The 11,823-nt window shown below is 40.8% G+C and overlaps 1 protein-coding gene across 2 annotated transcripts; it reads right to left on the bottom strand.

Annotated features, from left to right (window-relative positions):
- Positions 1 to 698: 698 nt before the first annotated feature.
- LOC136358704 (cytochrome P450 2K6-like) lies at positions 699 to 10,548 on the bottom strand. 2 transcript variants are annotated; one of them, XM_066314650.1, is made up of 9 exons: positions 9,572 to 10,548; positions 7,121 to 7,283; positions 5,852 to 6,001; positions 5,214 to 5,374; positions 4,394 to 4,567; positions 3,651 to 3,792; positions 2,796 to 2,980; positions 2,569 to 2,710; positions 699 to 1,127 (listed from the first exon to the last, which is right to left on the bottom strand). In XM_066314650.1, exons 1-9 carry the CDS (start codon positions 9,827 to 9,829, stop codon positions 940 to 942), a joined length of 1,563 nt encoding a protein of 520 aa, XP_066170747.1. In that variant the 5' UTR covers positions 9,830 to 10,548; the 3' UTR covers positions 699 to 939. The 2 variants fall into 2 exon arrangements, with proteins under 2 accessions (XP_066170747.1, XP_066170748.1); XM_066314651.1 differs by lacking the exons at positions 7,121 to 7,283; positions 9,572 to 10,548 and adding an exon at positions 6,902 to 7,004.
- Between the last annotated feature and the right edge of the window lie 1,275 nt (positions 10,549 to 11,823).

Here is an 11,823-nt window from a genome sequence, read left to right as displayed (position 1 = left end):
TGTTGTTACTCTGGGGTTGTCAGGCACACATAAACAGGGCAACATGAAACAGGGAACATAAATCCAGGCAGTTATTAGGTGGTCTTAGCTTGACTTGGTACTCCAGGACAGAGTTTCAGAATGATCAGATTGTTGGTTTTGATGAGATTTGAGGCCTCCTTCAGAAGGTTCACTGTTGATCCATATATGTGGAGCTGTGACCACAGCTGTGACCTGGGAGCGCCTGAAACTTCAGTTTCACCAACCTTGGCTTTAAAGTAGGTAAGACATTTTCCCATGTGTGTGTGCTTTATTTACTGGGTTTGTCAATTTAAGGAATACTTGAAAATCTGAATGAACCTCGGGATTCGGGTCAACTTGGCTTAAGGTTTTTCCTCAGAAATGATTGACAGCAAGTACAGAACTGTGATTTCTTTGCATGTGTAAATGGAAGGAGCAGGGAGAAGAGCCAAGGGAAGAAGCTGCACTGAGGCACTGGAAAACATCAGGATATCCAGCCCAGCTTCAAATCCAGCTGAAGGCCGAGGTCAAACAGCCCTTCTGTTCTGACAGCCTGAAACTCTGAACATCCCACCTTTATCTCCTTGTGCATCCTAAGCACAGCTTCATGGTTTGTAGGTCTTTTGGGAACAACCTGGACTTGGGAGCATTTTTGGGATGTGCTTTCACCAAACATTCAGTTAAAATGGCAGCAAGAATAAGAAAGCTGAAGGTCTTTATTTAGCCCAGATTAGGTGATCTGAGAGCCATCAATTACTTTACGCTTCTGGACCATTTCTGCCCTCTCCCAATAAGGGAAAAACAAAAGAACACCACTTTTATTTAGAAGTACTGGAAACCTTAATTGAAATATGGATTGTTTTGGTCAATTAAGAAGACAGATTTCATTGAAAAATGATTCAAACATGTTAGAAACACAATGGATGCTGATTAGAGGTCTCAGGAACGTGCTACAGCACACATTTTATAGGGTTTGGGGATGATATTAAATGAAATGGCAGGGCTGAGGTCCAGGTCTGAGTTGGAAACTCCAGGTGGAGGGCGGAAGTTGAACCTCTGCAGGAGACTGGTGAAGAAGAGGAAGAGCTCCATTTTAGCAAGAGTCTCCCCAGCACAGATCCTCCTCCCTGGAACAAAATGCAAAAGGATCACAAGAATATCAATGGGAGCTGCTTCTTCAGTATTGGAAGAAAAAAAGCCTCTTTTATCAGCTCTTGCTCTGAAAAAGGTCAGTGGGAACCCAGAACATTTGAATGTTATATCTTAGGTATGAATAAAGAATACAGTAGATTTTAAAAGTCTGTTGGGTACAAGTTATCAGAGAGAGTTTTGATCTTCAGAGGTATCATACCAAAGCCAGCTGGTGGTTATGGGGTTTTATTTTCCTTTGTCTAAATGGTTGCATTTGGAGGGGAATGTTTGGAACTGTAGTCTGAATTCCTAAACTCGAGTTCTCAATATAATCCGAATATTTACTTAATTTTCACATTTTTCTTCTATTTGGCCCAATTTTTGGATCCCAAACCAACTAGTTTAGTCTAGACTTTAGGTCTATTAATCAACTCATAGGCAATTTTTTGTACTAAAATTTGTCAGCAAATTCCTTGAACATTCACAAATGCTGGTCAGAATGGGACTAAAAAGCAAGGTAGAAGGATATATTTTATGGATATTCAAAAGTGCTGTAAATATAAGTTCTGTCAAATCCAGTAGCTAGTGAACTGCCTTATTCATAGCATGGTGATTCCAGGACAGAACTAACAAAAGCCTGAACTAAAATTTGGTTTTAACACCCCTTTGTGACAGAAAGTGAAAAATGGAGAGCTATTGCATGGCTGTGATGTGAAATTAGCCCTCCAGAGAATGCCCAGACCTGATACTCCCTGGATGTGCTTTCAGCTAGGACACCTAGACTTAAGTCTGGAAAAAAGACCTGGGAATTGGAAATGTCTTAAATTCTTCTACCAAAAAAACCCCCCAAACAAACCCACAAAAAACCCTCCAAAAAACCAACCAACCAAAAAACCCCCCAAAAACAGAATGAAAAAAACAACAAATCAACCAACCAACCAAACAGAAAAAAACCAAAAACAACCAAAGAAAACCCAAGGTGTACTGGAGGTCAGTACAAGAAAAAAGATAGTAGTTGAAGTTCACACAGGGTTGAAAACCTACAAATAGGGTCGATAAAAAAATGGAGAGTGTTGTGGATATGATAAATAAATTAGCCAGAGACTGATGTATGGTAATTTAAAAAGATCAATTTCAGAGCCTGTAAAGCAGGAGAAATGCCAGCAAAGCAGCAGGGTTGGAATCTCCCATGATTTGGCACATGGTGCAGGTGTGTAAATTCAGGTGAATGACACACTCTGGGCAAGCCCCTTCTGTCCTTTGATTTTAGACAGAATTTGGGGGTTTCTGTGGCAACTCTTGGTTGCCACACTATATGAAATCTTGACCCAGCTGAAATTTTTTGTGACTTTTTAAAAAGAACGTGGGAAAGTGAAGCAGGAAATGCACAGAAACAATTTTGCTGCGTGTTTTGTGTAAATGTCAAAGAGAAAGCACCTGCTGAAAAAGGCATGAAAGCATCCTTCTTCACAAATTTCCCGTTGGCATCAAGGAAGTGCTCGGGATAGAACATGTCTGGTTTCTCCCACTGCGACTGGTCTTTCAGGACTGAGGTCAGTAAAGGGACAATGAAGGTTCCCTGCAAAACAGGGCAGAGGAATGAATTCTTGGACAAATTCAGAAAGAAGAAATGTTTAAAAGAAGCAATCCTTTAGGCATCTCACCTTGGGAATGAAGTAGCCTTTGAGGGTGACATCTGCAGCAGTCTCATGAGGCAAATCCAGTGGCAGGATATTGGCAAATCTCTGAATTTCATGGATGACAGCATCCGTGTATGGCATCTGAGCTCGGTGCTCGATCCGCGGGGGGTTGGACCCTATCACTTGCTCTATCTCTTCTTGGACCTTTTCTGAAAAAAGAATCAGCTCTAAGATACAAGGACTCATTCACCCCTGAGACACAGTCTGCTTTACTAGTGTAAAGTATAATAAATCTGGAGTATAAACCAGAAATTCTCCAAAAATCTTTTTTTTTTCCTTTCAGAAATAATGGGAGGTGGACAGAAATATAGTGTTTGATTGATTCTTTACCACCAGGAAACCTAAAGACTTTTTTTTCTGCCATCTCTTCTGCCTAAAGATCTATGTTCTGCCCAAGAGTTGTCTCAAAACCCCCATTTGACTCCAAACAATGCTGTGCCATCAGCTGGAACGGAGATGCCAGACAAGGGCAAGTCCATTAATCTTCTCAGGTCCCTAAAGCCTCAGTACAGTTCATTTAACATCTGCACAGGGCTTTAGTTTTTTGAGAGCAAAATCATTGACCATCACAGGACAGCTCTTTACTTATTAATTAATGAGGTTTCCCTAAGCAAAGGGCCTGGCCTCTGTGAACTCTGTGTTCTGCTGCTGGCTGACCAGTGTGACCCTCTGGTCTGAACCACACATCACAGAGACAGTAATTGGCTGGAAATCTCAGCTTTTTGTACCTTGGCCTGTTGACAGATGTGTTGATCTTCCAGGTTCCTGTTTGGTCCCTAATACCCTGAGTATAACAGTAACTACCATTAAATCACTTACTCTGGATTTCAGGGTACTTTAGCATCAGCAGAAAGCCCCAGTTTAGTGTGGTGGAAATTGTCTCAACACCAGCAGTAAACAAATTGCTCACCAAGCTTAACAAATTGTCATTATGGAAATACCCATTGGTAGTGGATTTCTCCTGGAAAAAAAGTGGTTGAGATAAAAGGATGAAAACTCAAAGCTTTCCATGTGAAAATGCAATTTATGTAGATAAACATTTGCTAAGATATAAATCCTATATTTTAAAAAAGTGTGAAAGACAAGAAAGAGCTTTGGACTTGTGCTTGTAGGTGGGTGCTGACATATCTTTGCATTTACTGGGACTATCTGCCAAGAGAGTTCCTTTCCCCGTGGGGAAGGTAACCCAGACACATCAGAAACCCCAAATAAGACCCCGAATAAATCCTGGGTAGTGATTCCATTCTGTAATGCGTTATGTTTTCAAAAGAGCCAGAAGAGCTGTGGCAACAAAGAAAGCGGATAAAAGAAATATATATATTTCAAATAAATATATTTTTTCAGTCTGAAGAAAATAAATAAGGATAAATTTTTGCTGGTTAAAAGAGGTTGGAACTTCACCAGCGTGAAGTATCTGTTCAACTCTACCACTTTGTCTTATGTATTTTCTCAAAGACAGCTTCCCTATAGAAATTCAGCTGCAATTGTAAGGACTGAAAGAAAGTTGCAGATGCCTTCATAGAACCATAAAAGATGGAATCAGCAAGAAAATATTCAATTACCTCCTGCTGTTTAACCAGGTAAGCATCAATAAAACTTCTTTGGTCATTTTTGTCCAGGTTTTTGAGGCTCTCTGCAAAAGTACTTCGCAGAAAATCATGGAATTCATTTCTGTTTCGGAGGATAGGCTTGTTAGCCCTTAGGAGGAATCCAAGATACGGGAAGATATTGTATACCTACGAGAGTGGAATTTGGTAGAGAGAGAATTTATGAGCCAGAGCTCTGAAAACACTACAGAAACAAATTAGCAACATTTGGCCTTCTTTGCAGATACAAAGTCAAAAACTTAAGATTAATATTTTGTTTTTTAGGACACAGAAAAAGTGACTGGATGAATTTTGGTAGAAAATTCATCAAGGACCAGTGAATACATACAAAAATCTTGTCCCAAATTACTGTTTTTCAGGAGTAGTGTAGGTGTCAGGCTCAAACAGCTTCAGGCCACCACCAGGCAGATGGAAATGTTGGCCAGCAACTTTTTTGTTGTTTTAGCCAACTCTTCCATTAACCTTTTTTATTTTTTTTTCTTTTTCAAAACCTAGATAAACATGAATCAATCCAGGGTGTGGCAGCATTGCATGCAAATATCTGAAGGCATTTTTCACTCACTATCACTCTTTGAACTATTGCTTAAATATATTTTTGAGAGACTGAGGGCTTGATTGTTGACTTCATGATTCTCTCAAGGTTTTTTTTTCCAAGAAAGTGCTTTGTAAGCCTATTATCTCTCAAAGTCTCAGGTTTTCCTCTTTAATAGAAGAAACTGATCACCAGTATTGCTATTTTCCTGTGGAAAAGCAACATAAACATGTGTATCATTACCGTAACCAAAGGTTTCCCAGCAAGCCTCATGTTTTCATTGGTCAGGTTTAGAAGTCTCACAAATCTAGAGTCTTTGTAGTCAAATCGTTTTCCAAACAATATTGACACAATTATATTAGCAACTGCTGTGTTAATCATTTTGCTGGCATCAATGGGATTTCCTAGACAAGGAACAAGAGGATTTATTGCACTGTAATAAAGATATGTAATTTTTAAATGTAAATTTATTATTAAATATTGCTGTTTATTTGTTACGATTGATCGCTATCATTGATTATTATCCAATGTCAGAATACCATACCAAGACACAAAATTGCCAGAGGAGCCAAATTCATCAAACTGAGATACATTTCATAGAAAGGTCTGAACTTGAGAAGGCTCAAAAAGCCTCAGCATACTTGGACAAAACCTTGAAGATAGTGAGGCTGTGGTACAAGTTGCCTGGAGAAGCTGTGGCTGCCCCACTCCTGGAAATATTCCAGGCCAGGCTGGACAGGGCTTGGAGCAACCTGGGATAGTGGAAGGTGTCCTTGCCCATGGCAGGAGGTGGAAATGTATGATCTTTAAGGTCCCTTCGAACCCAAACCAGCCTGTGACTCTGTGATTCTGCAGGTGTGAAGAGTGAATGACCCACCCACCTTCCTGTGAGGCGATGGTGTCTGCCAGGTGCCTGTACTCCTCCACAATCCGATCCTCAATGGCCTTTTTGCCCATCCCAAAGTCCCGTAAGGCTGTGAGGGTAAATCTTCTCATCACCTTCCAGTTTTCACCGTGAGCAAAAAGAATCCCTGAGACCAAGAGAACATTTCAATGTGTCAGAAGATTTTAAATAATTTTGTAGGTGTAGAAGGGAGCTGTTTAGTAGTAGTCACTTTTAAAACAAGTTAAATTGCATCCAGATGAGGGAAAATGCAACTGTGCCTCAAGTATTTTCAATCCTCAGCAACAGGTTTATTACACAAGCAAAGGATAAATATTTAAGGTTTATTTAATCAAATCTTAAGAATAATATATATATATCCTCAGAGACACTTGTCACTGAAAGAAAGTGGACATTGGAAATTCAAATTCAAACTGCTGAGCATCATAGTTTGGAAGTTGAATTGAACTGAGATCTCTGATGACTGCAGGAAAAAATTAAGTAGGAACAATGTCTTAAAATATTAAGTAATGTCTTAAAACCCTCCACCATCAATTTTTTTTTTCACTGGAATTGTTACATTATTTAACTGATGACCTCAACTATGATTTTTTTCAAACAAAAAATAAAGTGAAAAGTAAGAGTCTATGCAATAATATAATCAAAATATGCAGACACTAAAATATTCACAGAATTATTCCTGGATTTCTCCAAAAACCTGCAGAGATATAAATATAAAACTCTTATGCTAAATTAGAATGAAGTTTGGGTGTGAAATTCTTCTTTTGAAATCCAGCTCAGTAGACAGTATACCCCTTTTTAAAATAAATCTACAGTTCTCTATGTGTTACATGCTATCTATTGTCACATTCTGAATTTCAAAGCACCATTTACCACTGAAATGACAAGCAATAGTAGAAAAATAATTTCAGAAAAGGTGGTTCTATTATAAATCCAAAGTAACACAAGTCCAGAGCCATATCATGAGAGCTAGAATAGTTTATCTGGCATGGATTCCCTGTTCTAGATCCTGAAAGTGTGTCACTACCATTATCTGTTGTGGTGGTTATTTTTAGAGTTATGATTGTTTTGTTGCCACTGTCAGTAGTTTCAAAGTTGACTAAGAATGCTGAAGTCAATGAAATTGCTCCCTATTTCTAATGCCAATTTTTGTGATTTCTGATCCAAAGTGTTGTCCCAGCTCCTAATCTGTCTGTAGGAAAAAAAAAATAGGTCAAGCTGTTAAGGAAAAATAATATCAACTTACCATTTCCTTTGGTCAAATCTTCAAAGATTGGGATACTAGGTCTCTCTGCAAATGCATCTGCCTGGTTTACGAGAGCTTCCTTCACTGTCTCATAGCCAGAAATCACTACAACTTTCCTGAGCCCCATCTGAACACTGAAGACTGGACCATATATTTTGGACAGCTGTCAGAAGAAGAGAACAGTGATTTACAACTTTTACAGCTGACAAAGAAATTCATCAGCCTTTCCAATGCTGCTTGTTTTCCAGTCCTGCCTCTGGGTGACTAACATGGTAGATATTTTACTGACTACAGGAAAAGACACTTGATTTAAATGATGGGAATGTGCCAGACATTGTGGTGGATAATGACCGAATGGCACAGCTGGGAGAAGAGGTCCATTGTGCTAAACTGAGCAGAAGTGTCAACAGCCTAAACCCCAAGTCAGCAAAGGATTGCACTGAGAGTTCTGTCTTCTCTCAGAAATCCTTGTAAATTCAATCTTTGACTCATGTTTTCACACTTATCTCTATGCTATTGTGAGGGTTTTTTTGTGTACAGACTACACCTGAACAACCTGTTCAAATGTTGCTGCCATTATTTTATTGAAAATAAATCAATTTGTTTCTGGGCCAGGATTTAGCATTAGATACATTCAAACTTCATACATGATTACATGCACCATGTCTCAGAGACAATGTGCTACCTTTTTAGCTGGTACAGGTAGATTTATTTTTATGTAGCTCAGTGTTCCTGATTCTTCTGACAGCTGGAGGGGTATTTCCTGACTGCACTCATTTTCTAGTGGGTTTGCAGGGAGAAACAGAGGGCATCTATTTGGCATCAAGATGCAAAATGTTCAGCAAGTGGTAAGCAAATACAACCAGCTGATATAACAGGAGCATTAATGCATATGTGGACTATGCTCAAGTCAGAGAACCAATATCCAGCATCAGAAAGGAATCATTGAATTACAGTTGGTTCTGTTGGCCTGAAAAGAGGTGGAATTTGATTTTGTCAACATGATTGGGCTGTATTGGAGAGCTACAGTGATATTCCAGATATTGCATCTAAGCAGTCTTTTGATTTGTGGATAGAACATCCATCCAAATATGTATGTTTGTTGGTGCAAATATTCCTTTCAAAATCAGCAGAGAAGATGTGTAATTTAATGTCCAAGCAGAAAAAACTGTAAGAAAGGAGCAAGTTCATAGAATTCTTCTGACTCAAAGCTAGCAAAGCCCTGCAGTAAACTAGGTAAAGAAAGCACTAGAAGAAAAAGGAAAGATTTATTATTTTGGTAAAAGTTCGTCTTGAATATTAAGAGTATATAGTTATATCTTCAGCTTTTGGGGAAGAAAAGAGGAAAGAGAGATGAGAGCATTGATAAATCAGTGAAACCAAGATGCTGCAGTCATCTTGGGTTTTTGCATCCAAGATTCAGGTGGACTATAGAGTCTTTTGCCCTCTGGAAAGCCCTGAGCCTGATGCAAGAATAAAACAGAGTCTTCAAGTTCTTGTTTCTCAAGGTTTCTTGCTTTGTTTATTATTTTTTACCTTACAATTTTCTCTGTGCCCAGCCAAAGTCAGTTCAGCAGCGCGGACAACGGGTAACTCCCCCCCCGATGGGACATTGCTGCCCTCTTATACTGATTATTACATGTCCCTTATTCACAATTAAATACCAATACCTATCACCCATACTAAACAGGCCATCTCTACTCTGACCCAGTCTCCTTGAGCTACTTTGTGCCACCGTCACAGCAGAAGATGGAGATGATGAAGAAGAAGAACCTAGGGCACCACCCTAATTCCTCTGTTTTGTCCCCCATGCACTTACATTCTAAAAACCCAAAACGACACAATTTTCCACCCTGTGATAAGCTAAACAGCTGTCTTTCACACCTTTGTGACTTGCAATTGCACTCTCAGTGTTGGAAGCCTTTCCAATGGACTGAAATCAAAGACAGTGTCTTCCTGGGCTCTGTGCCAGCGTCTCCAACCCCCCTGTACAGACCCCAGATCCCCCTGTACAGGTTTCAAACCCTCTTGCTCGAGTCCCAGACATCTCTGCTGAGGTCCCTGACCTTCCAGGGTGACCAAAGGGATTCCCTGGACTCCAACATAGCCACAGCTTCAGGTACATCAGTCAGTGGAAGGCAGAGAGGGTTACACCACATATCAAAATAATTCCTTATTCAGCTGCCTCTTTCTCAAAATTACTACAAAAATAGGTTGGACTTTTGCTATTAATTTGAAAGTTGTTGATGGCTGAAACCTGTATGCATGGAGAAAATATTACAGCAAAAAAACCATACTTCATTCAACATTTTCTGCTCAAATAACCATCTCTGGGTCCCTTGCTAAAGGCTCATGCGTGGATGCAATACATTGGGTGCAGTAGGAGAAACTCTCTGGCATCTTGGACTGTGGGGCTTGGTTGATAGGACCAATAGAAAAGAAAATGATTACCTGTAGGTAAGTCCTGTAGGGTCTCTTCAAGTCAAACAAAAGAAGGTTTCCAATTATAGGTAATGGTCTTGGACCTGGAGGAAAATTCTGAATTCTGTTGTTGTTCCAGAAACCTGCTGTTTTCAAAATGGAGAGAAAAGCCAAGGTGAACACTAAAAGAAGGGAAGTGCTGCTGTTCCAGAAACCTGCCGTTTTCAAAATGGATAGAAAAGCCAGGATGAACACGAAACCAATGGAAGTGCTGGTATTCCAGCCCATCTCTCTTCAACCAAGTATTGCCACAGAAGAGAAAACAGAAAATATGGACTCTGGATCTCTGTCCTCCTGAAATAATTTTGCTGGAGAGGCTCTTGTGTTAGTCCATAAACCTCTTTTCCAGTGAAAGGGTATGTTTTAATTGCAGCTGGTGACTTGTTCTTTTCCCGTGTGCTTCCTAATGAATCCTCAGAAGGGCACAGGGACAAATAAATGTTTGCTAAGCAGTGTGACCGGGTGAGAGTGTGGATCACTGGGCAAGTGTGAAAGTCCGAGAACGTGGATTACTGCAGGTCATCAACCTGACATTTGCTATAAAAGCCATAAATTCTGCATGCTGCCCAGGTTACTGATTAATCTCTTTTTTTTGCCTTTAGCACAGATATCCTTGATAACCTTGAGAAATCAAAATTCCACTGCCCAGAGTTGTAGCGCACAGAAATTTATTTTTTGAAGTGCGCAGTGTATGAATGTGAGACTCACAAGCTGAGAGCAAATTAATCTGTTTGTCTCAGAGTTAAGACAGTACTTATACACTTTATGTGAGAATTTCTGTTCAGGTCTTCACGCATAACCCGGTTGTAAACCTCTAATAAATCAATTAGCCTGGGTCTGTTATTTTCCTCAAGGTTTGCAAGCTTCAAGGGAACGCCTTTCCTGTTTTCAGACTGTGTGTAACCTGCTTTCTCCTGTGCTTTCCAGGGCTTTTCAGGGTGCTGTTTTCTCACAAAACTATTTAGGGGTGGCATAACTTCGATTCCATTGAATTCAGTGGAATACAGGGGCATCAGGGGTCTGTTGAAATCAGAGAATCACAGAATTATTGAGGTTGGAGGGAACTCTGGAATTTGTCTGGTCCAATCCCCCATTCAAACTCGGCCACCAAGAGCCACTTGCCCCAGCCTATGTCCAGAAAGGCTTTGAATATCTCCAAGGATCTAAAAATTGTTATGATCCTAAGGAGAGAGACTCCATATCTCCTGAGCAACCTGTGCCAGTGCTTAGTACCTCACAATATAAAAGTATTTCCTGATATTCAGGGGGAGCCTCCTGAGTTTCAGTGTGTGCCCCTAGACCCTGGCACACATTGAGAAGAGTCTGGCTCTGACTTATTTGATCTTCCCCCCAGGTGTCTACTGATAATATCCCCCTGAGCCTTCTCTGTCTGAGCTCCCACCTCTCTGTGTTTCCTCACATAAGAGACATTCCAATCACTCCAGTATCTTTGTGGGCCTTTGCTGGACTCTCTCCGGTCTATCCACATCTCTTTGGTACTGGGAATCCTGGAACTGGGCACAGCACTGGGAAAAGATGTCCTCTGTTGGCTGTGGAAAGGGGCTGAGGTACCTCAGGTATCTCAGAGTCCAAGAGACTGAACCGTAGAGGAGGAGGTGTTGAAAGAAGAAGCCAAGGGGAAGACTGGATATAAAAGTTGAGTCACAGCCCACAGAACAATATTTGGAAGAGTTTCCTAGTAGAAATCCAGAACACTAAATTTCTTGTGGCCTTGAGGTTGTGTGTGGTGAAGTGCCCCTTGTCCTTCTCTCCCAAAAGTGTCAGGGTCCCTGCAGAGACATGACCAGATGCAGAGGAGAGAAGGGAATGGGAGAATTCCCCAGGGAGTGGGGGTGTGAGACCTAGAGGAAAAGAGCCCTGGCACATGGCTGGGAGCCCGGGAGAGGGGCTAGAGAAATTTGCTCTTGGCCTGGCTCACCCTGAGCCTGCTGCTGTCCCCGGGGGCTCTGAAGGACACACCAGGACATTTCACCAGCCTGGAAGGTGTGCTGGGAAAAGTCCAAGGCCAGTGTCCATCTGTGCTCCAGTTGACCTGGTTCTACTTCACCTTTCCAGAGTGGGTAAAAAGGCACTGAAAATGTAGTTTTCCACATATATCTGGGACTTAACTAATAGCAAGGAACTGAGAAGAGGTTGAAAGGTTAAACATTTTACAGGAGGCTTGAGAAGAACAGAAAGAGCTCTCCTTTGGCAAGAGGAGA

Source organism: Sylvia atricapilla, chromosome 3 (genome assembly GCF_009819655.1).
Source record: "Sylvia atricapilla isolate bSylAtr1 chromosome 3, bSylAtr1.pri, whole genome shotgun sequence".
Taxonomy (NCBI): domain Eukaryota; kingdom Metazoa; phylum Chordata; class Aves; order Passeriformes; family Sylviidae; genus Sylvia; species Sylvia atricapilla.
The sequence above is the reverse complement of the archived record's forward strand: the minus strand, read 5'-3'. Positions and strand labels throughout refer to the sequence as shown.

Coding starts and splice junctions, on each gene's coding strand:
- LOC136358704 (XM_066314650.1), bottom strand. CDS start 9,829: ATGGGCTGGAATACCAGCACTTCCATTGGTTTCGTGTTCATCCTGGCT. Junction 5,375..5,851: donor CACCATCGCCTCACAGGAAG/GTGGGTGGGTCA, acceptor TTCCTTGTCTAG/GAAATCCCATTGATGCCAGC. Junction 1,128..2,568: donor TTTCATGCCTTTTTCAGCAG/GTGCTTTCTCTT, acceptor ATTTTGTTCCAG/GGAGGAGGATCTGTGCTGGG.